Raw genomic sequence first — 15,674 nt, 5'->3', positions numbered from 1 at the left:
TACAGGAAAAAAAAGAGGACTGAGCACGCCCCCATTCTCATCGACGGGGCTGTAGTGGAACAGGTTGAGAGCTTCAAGTTCCTTGGTGTCCACATCACCAACGAACTATCATGGTCCAAACACACCAAGACAGTCGTGAAGAGGGCACGACAAAGCCTATTCCCCCTCAGGAGACTAAAAAGATTTGGCATGGGTCCTCAGATCCTCAAAAAATTCTACAGCTGCACCATCGAGAGCATCCTGACTGGTTGCATCACCGCCTGGTATGGCAACTGCTTGGCCTCCGACCGCAAGGCACTACAGAGGGTAGTGCGTACGGCCCAGTACATCACTGGGGCAAAGCTTCCTGCCATCCAGGACCTCTATACCAGGCGGTGTCAGAGGAAGGCCCTCAAAATTGTCAAAGACTCCAGCCACCCTAGTCATAGACTGTTCTCTCTGCTACCGCACGGCAAGCGGTACCGGAGTGCCAAGTCTAGGTCCAAAAGACTTCTCAACAGCTTCTACCCCCAAGCCATAAGACTCCTGAACAGCTAATCATGGCTACCCGGACTATTTGCACTGCCCCCCCACCCCATCCTTTTTACGCTGCTGCTACTCTGTTAAGTATTTATGCATAGTCACTTTAACTCTACCCACATGTACATATTACCTCAACTACCTCAACTAGCCGGTGCCCCCGCACATTGACTCTGCAACGGTACCCCCCTGTATATATAGCCTCCCTACTGTCACTTTATTTTACTTCTGCTCTTTTTTTTCTCAACACTTTTTTTGTTGTTGTTTTATTCTTACTTTTTTTGTTTAAAATAAATGCACTGTTGGTTAAGGGCTGTAAGTAAGCATTTCACTGTAATGTCTGCACCTGTTGTATTCGGCGCATGTGACCAATACAATTTGATTTGATTTGATTTGATTTGAAATGTGAATTATTATGTGGATTATAATTAATAGACATTTTTGGAGAGTTGATACATTTTCCGTAAGGGAAAATCAAGTCTGAAATTTCAAAGTAGAAATTAGAAACTTACTTTTCAAACCTCAAATACACTACACGTTTTACATTTCCTGCATTGCAGGAAAGTTATCCTGCAACAGGGTGACCAAATTAAGATCCTACATCTGTATGAATCATGATAACACTTTTGTATGACTTGATGCCAAATGGGTTTAGAGGGAAAATATGTGGGAATGATTGACAATACAACAGTCTGTGTGTATTTCTCTTATTCTAAATGACTACATTGACTGAGAAACAATGCTAATTCAAAGATGGCCTGTGTAATCAATAGCACCCTGTCTGCACATCTTAATTAGAGGCCACAAAGGACTTTGGAAGTTGGATCTGAAATGCCTGGAGGAATCATTATCTTCACAATAACATGATAGTGTAATAGACTTAGACAATCACTACAATCAATGCTGAAAAACTGCAACAGAAAGACAGACATGACAGATGAATAAAGGCCCACCCACAATGCAGAGAAATGGATAAGAAAGAAGGGAAACTTTGAGGCTCTGAAAAGCCTGGGAGGGCTCTTGTCATCATCTTCCTTTGAAATGTGGAGTTAGTTAATGAAACACTGATCAAAGCTAGCTGGAGGTGCTTCTTCATGGTATTGTCTTAATCTACCTTAAAACTTCATATTCTTTTGTAAGATATACTGTAGCTAAATACAGACAAAAATAGAGATCCACCACATATCCTCACTGCATGAGACCTTTTTTCTTAAATCTCACCATTTTCTTTGTGGAAAAAGGATTGCAGACCACACTGTACCGTAAGCGGAGAGATGGAGATCTATGTGATTGCACAGTATAAAAGATTACTGAGTGTGGCTGGGATGGGAAATAAACAATTTCTATAATCTATTCCCTTGAGATCTAATGAGCGAGGCGAGCAGTCGGGTAACTTGCTTATTGGAATCTACAGCAGCAGCTTATACTCAGGAGGAGAAATTCCGCTCAAGCCTCCAAATAAAACATTATTCCAAGTTGCAGTCTGATAGTCACACTGCGCAGCATAGTCCAACATCAAGCCATTACACAACATAAACATCATTTGCATTCTCCTTCTCTGATCCATGTTCTGGGCTGGAAGTTGCTGTACCGCAATGACTCATCTAGAGTTCCACTCTCACCCCTATGAAATTCCACTGCAACAGTCTTCCCCTCTCTCTCGCACTCACAAGAGTCCACCTCTGAATATGAATGCTTCTATTCTGTAATTTTGAGTTTGAAAGTTTTGAAATCATCCTGCCCTAATTTTGGTGGTTAGACAACAGTAGACAACAATTGGTAGTTCCCCCCTTACAATGTAGCTAGCTCTGGGAATGAAAGCAGGAACACAAGAAAGAGAGAGAGAGAGAGAGAGAGAGAGAGAGAGAGAGAGAGAGAGAGAGAGAGAAAGAGAAAATATCAACAGCTCACACAATCACTCCAGAAACAAAGGGCTAAGCACAATGGAGCCCCACTGCCTTCGAACAACCAACTCCTGCAGCAAGAATTCTGATGCCAAAACTTCAGCACTGTCTTCCATTTAATCCACCAGTACCATCCACAGCCTTGCCTTGGGCATCTCTCCAACTTGATCTCACTAGAGCTCATTTTGTGCAATCCCTGCAGTTTTGGCTCAAAATCTCTCTCAAAATTCAAAGTTAAAAGAATATCCCCTGCCACAGAAAATAATGTAAAAAGTGACTGAAGTTTCAGTTGAGTTTATCAGAGGCTCTTTAGACAGAGCTCATCAGTTCATATTGTAATGGTAAATAACATTGGGCAATGGACTCAGGACAATGGTGATGCGTGTTAGTGATATCTGTTATGTGTAGTCAATAAATTCCAAACACAGTAGGTGGTATCATCCATAAAGCTCTTGTTCCAGCCATCATCCACAGGGCTGAGGATTTCTAAATGTTTCGTCACTAACAGTGTTAGCTACATGTAAAGCCCCACCCTCCACCCCCCACCCCCCACCTCGCAGCCCAAAACCCCAGCTCTCAAAGCCGTTATGATCCATGCTGGGGGTCTGCCTCTGTCGCTTAGAGCTCCTGCTGCTGTCAGATGATGTATGAGGATATTGTTCCTTACAGCACAGCATGTCTGGTATCTGTAAGGCAATCTAGTGATATGAATCATGTCATCATCAGCCTCCTCTTAAGATGTCAGTGTTATGCATTACAGGGGGGAGCTCTAATGAACTACACATATCTACTGATCTGGAGGCAGATAGGGATTGTACATGACACTTTTGAAAATAGAATGTAGATGCGGGAAGAGAGGGTGAATAGAGAGAAGGGAAGGTGAGTTGGATGACAGAGAGATCACAAAGTGAGTGAGAGATGGAGAGATGGTGTCAGTAGAGAGAGAGAGAGAGGAGAAGAGAAAATGGATAGTAATTTGAAGAAGAGAAACTAAGAGGAACTGGAGATAGTGGAGAATAGTGACATTTAAAAAGAGGACATCTTGAGGGCCCTGGGAATGGAAATGCATTTACAAAGAACACAGAATGCACTGTACACACAAAGTAGTGTATTTCTTTTATAGCCTAGTCTTGATGCTTTTAACAATAAATATCTATTCAAATTTCAGTATCTACAAAAAAGAGCATGAAAACAAGTTACTAACTGTAAGTCGCTCTGGATAAGAGCGTCTGCTAAATGACTAAAATGTAAATGTAATGTGCTATGATGCGCTCTCCCTCCCTAGATGATAGCTGGCCAAGCAGATTCATTAACCACTGCAGTTGCTCCCACAGACCCAGGCAGAGAGAGGCTCGTCTCCAAGTTCAGCCTCTCCCTTTGATTTCTTACTTATCACTGGCAGGCCAGCCAGCTCCATCCACTCCACTGAAATAATTGCCTCTTCTAACGATGCTCTCTTAATATACTGTAAATAGCAGCAATCATGTTTCAAAGACACCTGTAAGCTTCTTGAAGACACAGTAAACAGACAGTGACTAACTATCCAAAGGTCATCTGACTGTTTGTTTGTTTATGCTGTGATGTAATGCATATAGCCCATTCTGAAATTAGTCTTTAGTGAATGTCTTTTGCTTTCGTTCTTATGAAGTGAAATTCCCTGTAGATATTTCTGTTCGTAATGAATAGCCTACATGGTTAGGCCTAGTAATCTACCAGGAAAAGGGTCTTGTAAATCTTATGGAGAACAGTGGAAACTGGGGTAATTAAAATGAAAATATGATTAACCCTGGTTTGAGTCGTTACATTTTTCAATGAGCAATTTTGGCACAAGACAGAGTTTTATGCAGCTGATTACAAAAAGTCAACAAAGTGACAATCTAAAAAACAAATGTCAAACATTATCATACATAAACCTTGTGAAGCCTCTCTGTTCTCAGAACAAAGCTGAAGTCATTTGAGATTTAGGCCTATATAACACCACAATGAGAGATGTGTAATGTATTTTACAGAGCTCTATAAAGCAGGAATTTGGGTCCCAACCAGTAGTTACTATAACAAGCATAAAAGCTCTAAATGATTATAAGTCAGTGATGTACAGTGCCTTGCAAAAGTATTGATCCCCCTTGGCGTTTTTCCTATTTTGTTGCATCACAACCTGTAATTTAAATGGATTTTTATTTGGATTTCATGTAATGGACATACGCAAAATAGTCCAAATTGGTGAAGTGAAATGAAAAAAAGAACTGAATATGTATTCACCCCCTTTGCTATGATGCCCCTAAATAAGATCTGGTGCAACCAATTACCTTCAGAAGTCACATAATTAGTTAAATAAAGTCCACCTGTGTGCAATCTAAGTGTCACATTATCTCAGTATATATACACCTGTTCTGAAAGGCCCCAGAGTCTGCAACACCACTAAGCAAGGGGCACCACCAAGCAAGCGGCACCATGAAGACCTAGGAGCTCTCCAACAGGTCAGGGACAAAGTTGTGGAGAAGTACAGATCAGGGTTGGGTTATAAAAAAATATCCGAAACTTTGAACATCCCACGGAGCACCATTAAATCAATTATTAAAAAATTGAAAGAATATGGCACCACAACAAACCTGCCAAGAGAGGGCCGCCCACCAAAACCCACGGACCAGGCAAGGAGGGCATTAATCAGAGAGGCAACAAAGAGACCACAGATAATCCTGAAGGAGCTGCAAAGCTCCACAGCGGAGATTGGAGTATCTGTCCATAGGACCACTTTAAGCCGTACACTCCACAGAGCTGGGCTTTACGGAAGAGTGGACAGAAAAAAGCCATTGCTTAAAGAAAAAAATAAGCAAACACGTTTGTGGGAGACTCCCCAAACATATGGAAGAAGGTACTCTGGTCAGATGAGGAAAACGCTTTGTCTGGCGCAAACCCAACACCTCTCATCACCCCGAGAACACCATCCCCACAGTGAAGCATGGTGGTGGCAGCATCATGCTGTGGGGATGTTTTTCATTGGCAAGGACTGGGAAACTGGTCTGAATTGAAGGAATGATGGATGGCGCTACATACAGGGAAATTCTTGAGGGAACCTGTTTCAGTCTTCCAGAGATTTGAGACCGGGACAGAGGTTCACCTTCCAGCAGGACAATGACCCTAAGCATACTACTAAAGCAACACTCGAGTAGTTTAAGGGGAAACATTTAAATGTCTTGGAATGGCCTAGTCAAAGCCCAGACCTCAATCCAATTGAGAATCTGTGGTATGACTTAAAGATTGCTGTACACCAGCGGAACCTATCCAACTTGAAGGAGCTGGAACAGTTTTGCCTTGAAGAATGGGCAAAAATCCCAGTGGCTAGATGTGCCAAGCTTATAGAGACATACCCCAAGAGACTTGCAGCTGTAATTGCTGCAAAAGGTGGCTCTACAAAGTATTGACTTTGGGGGGGGTGAATAGTTATGCACACTCAAGTTTTCTGATTTATTGTCTTATTTCTTGTTTGTTTCACCCCAAAAATTATTTTGCATCTTCAAAGTGGTAGGCATGTTGTGTAAATCAAATAATGATACAACCCCCCCAAAAAATCCATTTTAATTCCAGGTTGTAAGGCAACAAAATAGGAAAAATGCCAAGGGAGGTGAATACTTTCGCAAGCCACTGTATGGCCTGGGATGTTTAAGATGATCTAGTGGAAATGCCAAGGCTTTATAATCCAGTCATCTGTATGCTACTTCCAACACATCTAACAGTCAAAATAGTGATATTCAGAATGATCACATAATAATTCCACGAGACTGTTCACTTCAGCGATTTACTGAAAGGTGTTTATTGGTTATTGTTCTGCATACAAAGTATTTTTCTTGTTACAGCATTTGAGAGAAATTGATAAGAATATCATCATTATCTAAATGCCTTAAAAAACAAACACTGCAAAAAATTGTCCAGTGGGAGAATGTGTTGAATACTCTGTCACTGTTTCATAGAATGTTTGGCTGAGCTAAAAGGACAGAAAAATATTCAACTAGGCTAAACACTGTACCAAATGAGTGGCATTACTGTTGTACAAAAAAAGAAAGATCACATGGCAGACACACACTGAGCCCCATGCTGAGCTGCCTGTATTACAATATGCAAGCAGTATCCTGTGAGACATGTACGGCTCTGGCGGCCTTTGAGTCCATTGACATATGCAACTCGTGTCTCCTCCATGGCACTGTTTCCACTGTGTTTCATCCGTCACGAAGGAGAGCAATTAAATAGCCTCCCCACAACAATCAATGAATTCCGAGGCAAATACCTCACCTCAGAGATGGGACCATCAATAATCACAACAGTACTGCCTAGGGAAGGCATACAGTAGCTATCCAGAAGCTCTATCTGGACTCAGTAAACATGGATTCAAAATGCACTCATTACAATACATCCACACACAATAGCCTACACAGCCAGTTAAAGGTGTGAAATCCACGGAAATCCTTTGAACCTTCAAGTAAAAACAGAAAGGAACATTTAAAACAAAAAAGAGCATCCTCTTGCTCATCCTCTTTAAATCTCCCCAGCCAGCCAGCTAGCCAGCAGTCAGCCAAGCACAAATGGTGTGATGCAGCGCTACGAGAGATATCAGCGTTTGGTATCTAATCTCCTCGCCCTCCTAATGCACCCAGGAGTCTCTCTCTCCAGCAGCTGAGACTGAGAGGAGAGCTGATAGCTCAGAGAGCCAGCCAGGGCCAGGATAGTAGAGCAGGAGAGGAGGAGAGGAGCTGGAAGTGTGCCTGACAGTGCTACTGAAATTCACCTCCACTTAAATTGGCTTCTCCTCCTCAGGCGTTCCTAAGGAGATACTCATGGGGCAACCTGACACCGAAAATAAGAAATAAACAGGGCCTTTTTGGAGAACATGTAGTCAGGGATTTAACAAAACAGCCATGCTCTCTTTTTTTCCTCTCCCTCCACTTGTGGTGACTTTGATGAATGATGTAGCTCACACTGCTTATGTTTAGCACTCATCTGAAGTTAACGTAATCAGACAGGAGCAAGCTGGACGGCCCACTGAGGATTTCGAGTCGGAAGTCCTATATAGACAGGAATGACCTGTTGGAACATTCTGTGTTATCTAATACAATAGCAAAATGTGATTTGCGGTTCCCAAAAGGTAAACACAAGATAGGGAGAGATTTTGTAAATGTTGTACTTTTGTTACACATTTGCAACATGGTAATAAACATGATTTATCAATATAAATGAAAAGTACACTGAAAACCTGGATACTAATTTTCTCCATTGCACAGTTGTTCTTATTGCTCTGTCCTAGCATGAACTCCATCCTTGATGATCTAGCCTATTTAATGACTGCTACACAGGAGGCTGGTGAGTGGAGGACGGCTCTAAATAATGACTGGAATAGAGCGAATGGAGTGGTATCAAACACATGGAAACCATTTGTTTGATGTGTTAAATACCATTCCATTCATTCCGTTCCAGCCATTATGAGCCCGTCCTCCCCAATTAAGGTGCCACCAGCCACCTATGGCTGAATACCAGTCAATATCCTTCACATAAGAACAGAAAACCAGATAAATATAATATACCTGTCCCACTTTCTCATACCACCCATTTAATCCATTAAAAAAAAAAAATTCTGAGAACTCTGAGACTGTCTCTTTTTCATTGAAAAGTACAGAACACCGTCCGGCTTTCTACAGTCTCTCTCAATGCCACATCAGTGGAGCCTTTGACAGCATGACTGTAGAGAGAGTGCAGCAATGACTTTGACGTGCCATATTAAAAAGAAAAACAGCCATGAAAAGTGTCACATTCGATTGGCCGCAACACATCAACCGTCTGCAGAAAAGTCCCCAGACATACAGATAGGGTACCGACACCCTCTAAAAAAAAACATAAGCTCATTTCTTTGGCCGCTAATCAAAAGTGACTCTGTGAATATGATGTCCTGATAATAATGTATCTGCAGCAGAATGTATCATCTCTTGTAGCTAAATGTATTGTCCTAAATGTTATCCTCCATTGCTGAAAAGGCCTGGTCAACTGAAGTGATGACTTCAATCACATCTAACAACTGGGGACAAACGCTTGTTATTAACTGTTCATCATTGTAACCAACACTACTAATATATCAGTGCACTCAGATGGCTGAATGTCATGGTATTGCATAATTGTGTATATGAAAGCCAGATGACGATCTAATTAGCAACACCTCTATTTGCTATATTTGTGAAGATATCATTGTAATAGGCCCGACGTCCTTGGCCATAGCACCAATCTAACAGCAAAGTAACTGGATACAGACAGAACCCCTGCTGAAGGGAGATGTGAGGCTGGCATTAGCGCTGAGCTGCAGGAGGTGTGTGCAGTCAAGCAATACAAAACCACAGAAAAATATAATTTACCATTCTACATTACCGATAAGTGCAAGCTATCTAGCCCACTAGCCTTTTGAAATACCAAATAGCCCTTAAAATATTACTGCCAGCAATTAGAGGGACGGGTAAAAGACAAAAACATTGGATATGAAAGACAGACAGGAGCTCTGCATTGCTGGCAGGCAGCAGCAAAGACACTACTGGTTGGGTTTTAAACGATCCTGTGAATAACATGCAACATGCGTGCAGATATCAATTCCCTGTTGTCAAATTGCCTTTCCTACTAAATTGCTCTCAGTTATTCCAACCTTTCTACACTTTCTTGTTGTGTAAAACACAGCCTTGTAGATCATTAAAACCAAGAAAATACCATGGAACATACTGTAAATACACAGAGAAACAGAAAGAGTGAGTCTCCTGTGTATTACCATCACCCCTCTGGGTGAGCCAGCCCACTCCCAGAATGAGATGATTGAACAGTGCTGCTGGGTCTCCATTCACCCACTGTGTGTGAACCAGCCGCTCCACAGCAGCATAATTAGGGCTGGTCACTGCAGAGAAAGAGAAATGTTATAATGGATGTCCCTGTCTCAACATGGCCCCAGGCCAGCCTTCTAATTGAGCCAGGCCTCTGATATGGTGGACGGGAACATGGTGGCTGGTTAACATTGTATTTCCACACTGATAACATTGTTTTTAAACACACTGTGTAGGCTACCAGACTGAATAATACTGGAAACTAGCCCACATATGTTCAGTAGCTACATACTGTAAGCCTATTGAAAAGCAGCAACATGAATATGTTTTTACTGGTGTGACCCAAATCCATCTCATGTTTACAAAATAATCAAATTCATCTGCCTGATTACAACAACAAAAAAGTATAATCATAACTGGTAAACAAAGTTGTTTTTCTCCAAGCCCTTGAATGTTGTCTAATGCTGATAATGGGAGTAATAATTTCTTGGTGCCCTTCAGCGATGGGATACTGATGTCAATCCATATTAGTCCTCAAGGTTGGGCAAAGTAGTTGCCATGGGAAGTTTCTAACTCAGTGCATATGACTGTTATTAACTGATGACTTCAGACCTAATACTGACAAAAAAGGAAGAGCTTCCGACCTTATAAAAGTTATTTATGAAACAAACGAAAAAACATAAATAAAAAAGTGTTGTTTTTTACATGTGGCTTGTCCTTAAAAACAAAGAGGTATTATACTTCAAACATTTACTCAAGCTGCTGTCTTCATTGGTTCATTTCGGGACACCCATTGGGGCATGCAAGCTATTTAGAGAAGCAAATCTCAGTTCAACTCCACTAAAGCAAATCAACATGACTCCACTACTCACGCTGACTGCCAACATATGAGCCCTGCCAAGTCCTCTCCAGGAGGTCTGCGATAGCCACCACAGCAGTCATGTGTCTAATGTGAGATAAGCTTGCTCACTCTTCCAACCAGAGCCCAGAAGGATCCCTCCATCCAGTCCTCTTATGATCAAGGTTCGAGGAAATATAGAGGAAATATGGTTTATTCTCTGTGGGGAGAGCCAGTGAGAATTGGTGACTCCCAGAGACACTGGCATGAAAGGGACATGAGAGAGACTCTGTGACTCTGTATCGCCAGTCAAAAGGCACATATTTTCTTCTCCAAAGTGCTCTGGGGATATGTTTGGCCAGAGACATAACGACATGAAAGGGAAATGACAAGGAAAAGACTGGTTCACTTTGAGGCGCTTATACTCCACAAGAGCCATCAGAACTGAATACACAGAGAGAAAACACATTGCATGACTGCTGGCTGAACCTACAGTTTGTAATGTGCTGCGTTTGAAGTGGCTGTTTTGGAGAGAGAGGAAAAGGAAATGGAGAGAGAGAGAGAGAGAGAGAGAGAGAGAGAGAGAGAGAGAGAGAGAGAGAGAGAGAGAGAGAGAGAGCGAAAAGGTCAATAGGTTGTATCAAGAGCCCTGTTATAAGGGCCCAGCCCATTCAATGCAGATCTGAAGCCTAGCGGTTAAGAGCGTTGGGCCAGTAACCGAAAGGTTGCTGGTTCAAATCCCTGAGCCTACTAAGTGAAAAATCTGTTGATGTGCCCTTGAGCAAGGCACTTAACCCTAAACTCTCCTGTAAGTTGCTCTGTATAAGAGTGTCTGCTAAATGACAACAAATCTAATGTAAATGGTACTTTATACTACTGAAACCTTTTCATATATGGCCCTCAAAAAGCTTCTATACAACTGCAAAGCACCTTTTTTTGTAGTGTAGTTACAGGTGCATCTAAACGTCTAACATATATTACTCCCACTCAAAAAATTGAGAGTGGAGAGGATGTGTGCCATTCAGAGCAGCTTATCTTGCCTGGTTTCAGGGTAACTTGGTCTGGTTAAGACCTTAGTCCCCTTCCCAGCAGAGGGACATCTGTCCCAGGATGATTCCTCCTGGCTGAGCATGATAGGGAGAGGAGCTGCTGCCAGTCCAGCCAGGATCCCACCACTGAGAACAGGCCAGAGACCAGCCTGTCCGCCTCTCCTGCTCAGCGTGAGCCTGGCTTAATGAATAGTCAACACAAACTGCTAAGGCTGAAGCAGGAGTCACTGTAGGCCTAGAGCAGAGAGCAGAGAGCAGAGAGCAGAGAGCAGAGAGCAGAGCGAGGACATGGACGTTTGGTGGCGGTTTGTTATATAGCAGCCCGTACTATTGTTGAAGAGGAAATTTGAAAAATGACATATTTTATTCAGTAGCGTATCGGTTTAAATTATATTACCGGTATATTCATAATCTGTACACTGTTGGCTCTCAGTGTCTCAGTCTCTATGTGGGAGTGGCAGGATATGTTTGTTTTCTCTCCTCTTTAGCACTTAATTGATTAATTAATGTAATTGATTGGCTAGATAAAAAACCCTCTGGATAACAGTTGGTGATGCAGACTGCAGCATTCACAAATACTGGATAATGTCAACAGACACAATGACTGAAGGGACACTATAATAATTAGCCCACCTTGTAGCCCTTCAGGGCCAGTTTGCCCCATCCCCACGCTATGCTAAGTACCTGTTGCCACTACTTTAGGTCAGAAGCAGTGGGAGATTCATGCCCTGTAGAGGTGTTGGCACACAGTGGATGGACACAGCTGGCTGTCTGTAACAGTGTGACCTGCATGTCAGCCTGGTCTGTCTGGTTCCAGCCCACTGGCCAGAGGTTTACCCACACACCCTGGAGGAGCAGGTAATGAGCGTTCACACCCTGATACAAATGTAAGCTTTTTTTCTGCACATTAATTTTGGACACCAAGGTGCTTCCCATTTTCAAACTGGATAGAGTTTTATATGGGAAACATATTCATTTACATTTACATTTTAGTCATTTAGCAGACGCTCTTATCCAGAGCGACTTACAGGAGCAATTAGGGTTAATGCCTTGCTCAAGGGCACATCGACAGATTTTTCACCTAGTTGGCTCGGGGATTAGAACCAGCGACATTTCGGTTACTGGCACAACGCTCTTAACCACTAAGCTACCTGCCGCCCTATATTCCACATCTTAAGCTTTTCCATGGTGGACTAACGAGCCCTGGTGAGGTATAGTTCCTCCTCTGCAGTTCTCCTCCTCTGCTTTTCCTTAGATTCAAAGTTAATGAGTCATCAGAGAGATCTCACTTCTATCACTGATCACACAACCCAACTTCACACTCTACATCACACAACCCAACCACAGAAATGATACCATGCATGTTATCATACTAGTATCTGCTAGTAACACCAGTGGGCATAATAGTGACAGTAGAAGAAGTGCTGGCAGAAGTAAGAATCTGATGTTCACTTTCCAGGGTATCATCAATATCTTGCTCAAGGGCATGGAGGTACTTAGCCTCACATGCAATCTTCTCTTCTCGACAGTCCATTTTTCTACCCATGCCAAACTTCTGTCCACACATCTGCTGAGCTGACAGCCAAGCAGCTGGGATCCCAAACACAAGATGATGAAGCCAGACAATAAATGTTTATCTGAATGATGCAACTAACTGTAAAATAGACTGCTGGAAGCCAGAGAGTGTTGCTGCATCATAAGAGAGTATGTGTCTCTAGTGGAGATGTTTTAGCCCTCCAGTTAGTATCACAGTATTTTGACCATTGTAGCCTATTATTGGACTACCCACTGTTTAAATGGCACTTGTTATCCACTCAATTCTGAAAATATTAGTATTGTGCCAGAATATAGGCTTGATGTATTCAATTACCACATGCAGTGGTTCTTTCAACAGTTAATTTTCATCAGCTGATAATTACATTGTTGTAACTATACAATTATGAGGCCATACTCAAAGAAGCAACACAGCTGACATAGTTTAGTTGAAACGAATAGATCGCTCCACACACATATATTTGCATAAATATAATACAGTTGATTGATCTGAACATTACATTTTCAATAACAATATTTCTGAATAAACCAATAATCTATTGAATGTAGCCATGCATTTCTTAATAAAATTAATTGTTTATGTATCGACTACAGTATATGTCATTCAGCAATGTGGAGAGTTGCACCAACACGAGATATATTCATCATAATATTTCTGCCTCCACTATTGTCTTGCTATGACGTAAATAGGATTGTCAGTGTGCTAAGTATTAACTATTATTTCACAGAAAACGGTATCTACAGATTTTTACATAAAAAGTTCAATAACTGTGCATATAGAACATGAATTAGCTGCAGGCGCTTGACTACCGGTAATATTAATGTGCAAAATAAATCCCTCATCCTTCTACCTCAGGTGTTCCCTTTATAAAGAAAAACACCTTTGCATCAGTTGCCTCCACCTTGATCATAGGCTACTGTCCGTCTTTTCCCGCAGTATCTTCCTGGTGTTTACTGTCAATTGTTCCTTTCTGCATGTTGCACACTCATATCATTAAAATTGAACCAAATAAAACATTAGGACAGAAACGTACCGTTCCCGGAGATGTGGTTCTTTCCCTCTGCATGTCCACCTTGCCTTGTGGAGGCACTAAGTTGGATGTAGAGTCCCATGTAATGTAAAGTCCATACTATTACCCCAAAGGCTCCCATCTCTTTTGTTTGAGATTCCGTATTCTTTGCCACTCTTTCACATTAGGTGTAGTAAGTCTACAAGATCAAATCCAGGCAACGTGTTGTATAGATAGACCCCGATTTGAAACAAAAGCGCAGATCGCAGATATGAAGCGGTTTGATGGTGCAGCCGCCAGCTAGAGCAAGTCGCTGATACCTCGCTTCAGCTTGGTCGGCTCTGGATTCGGCGGAGGGAGATTTCTCCTCACACACAGAAAGGGGAGTGCCTTGCAATGGGGAATATCAATTAGGCGGAATGATCTAAGCGAGTTATTTATTCATTAAATTTTTACCAGACGGTCATTCTTAAAGCTGTAGGGCCATCCATCTTTGACAAACTATATATGTGAGCATTTATATCATACAAAAACAAACAAAAAATGAAGACAACTGATGCAACAAATAAATGCACATGGTCAATTAACCCTGGTAGGACATCAACAGGTGGAGAATTAATGTATGTCTTTGCCTACATCAGTCACATGTTGCTAATCACGATTCCAATAACTGGAGTTTTCTTTCCTTGGCTAGGCGTCCGACAGAAAATGGCATGACTGGTGCATCTAGGCTTTGGGTGTCAATCAATTTTGGAAGTCTGCATGCTGTTTGGTTTGGCGCTGATATGATCAACCTAAAGCGCATTTGATAGAGTGACAGAAACATCTGATCACCACTTCAGCTATAATCAAACATTCGATGCGTCTGTAAAACTCCTACATAGTTAATGTAGGCAGCTCCACGTGACAGTGAAGATGGAATTTGAGATATTATTTATTTAATATTTTCATGATCGTAAAGCCTAACACAGGCTATTGTCTCCGGTCTGGTCGAAAAAGCACACAGACGCATCACAGCCATTTCAGGGACCAAGGACACAGCACTGCACAGCTAGCACAATCAGCACCATGGACAGCGCCAAACTGACAGGATGCGCACTGCGCCCTGGATGCACAGTTGCACACAGCACATACAGTGGACAGACTGTGGGACATACAGTGCCTTCAGCAAGTATTCATACCCCTTGACATATTCCACATTTTGTTGTGTTGCAGCCTGAATTCAACATTGATTAAAAAAATGTTTATTTCCTCAGCAATCAACACATGATACCCCATAATTACAAAGTGGAAACATGTTTTTTTGCAAATTTATTGAAAATGAAATACAGAAATATCTCATGTCAAAAGTTTGGACACACCTACTCATTCAATGGTTTTTCTTTATTTTTACAATTTTTTACATTGTATAATAATAGTGAAGACATCAAAACTATGAAATAACACATATGGAATCATGCAGTAACCAAGAAAGTGTTAAACCAATCAAAATATATTTTATATTTGTGATTTTTCAAATAGCCACCCTTTGCCTTGATGACAGCTTTGCACACTCTTGGCATTCTCTCAACCAGCTTCATGAGGTAGTCACCTGGAATGCATTTCAATTAACAGGAGTGCCTTCTTAAAAAGTTAATTTGTGGAATTTCATTCCTTCTTAATGTGTTTGAGCCAATCAGTTGTGTTGTGACAAGGTAGGGGGGGGGGGGGGGGGTATGCAGAAGATAGCCCTATTTGGTAAAAGACAAAGTCCATATTATGGCAAGAACAGCTCAAATAAGCAAAAATAAACGACATTCCATCATTACTTTAAGACATGAAGGTCAGTCAATACTGAACATTTCAAGAACTTTGAAAGTTTCTTTAAAGTGCAGTCGCAAAAACCATCAAACGCTATGATGAAACTGGCTCTCATGAGGACCGCCACAGGAATGGAAGACCCGGAGTTACCTCTGCTG

The 15,674-nt window shown here is 41.8% G+C and overlaps 1 protein-coding gene across 1 annotated transcript in view; it reads right to left on the bottom strand.

Annotated features, from left to right (window-relative positions):
- LOC311150030 (V-set and transmembrane domain-containing protein 2-like protein) overlaps positions 1 to 14,058 on the bottom strand; it is a 29,866-nt gene extending 15,808 nt beyond the window's left edge. The window contains exon 1 of the mRNA XM_084187273.1: positions 13,741 to 14,058. Within this exon, the coding sequence (XP_084043399.1) occupies positions 13,741 to 13,858 (118 nt within the window). The 5' untranslated portion in view covers positions 13,859 to 14,058. The remainder of the gene's footprint in view (positions 1 to 13,740) is intronic.
- Between the last annotated feature and the right edge of the window lie 1,616 nt (positions 14,059 to 15,674).

The sequence above is a fragment of the Coregonus lavaretus genome (genome assembly GCF_964263955.1).
Source record: "Coregonus lavaretus genome assembly, chromosome: 22".
NCBI lineage: Eukaryota > Metazoa > Chordata > Actinopteri > Salmoniformes > Salmonidae > Coregonus > Coregonus lavaretus.
The sequence above is the reverse complement of the archived record's forward strand: the minus strand, read 5'-3'. Positions and strand labels throughout refer to the sequence as shown.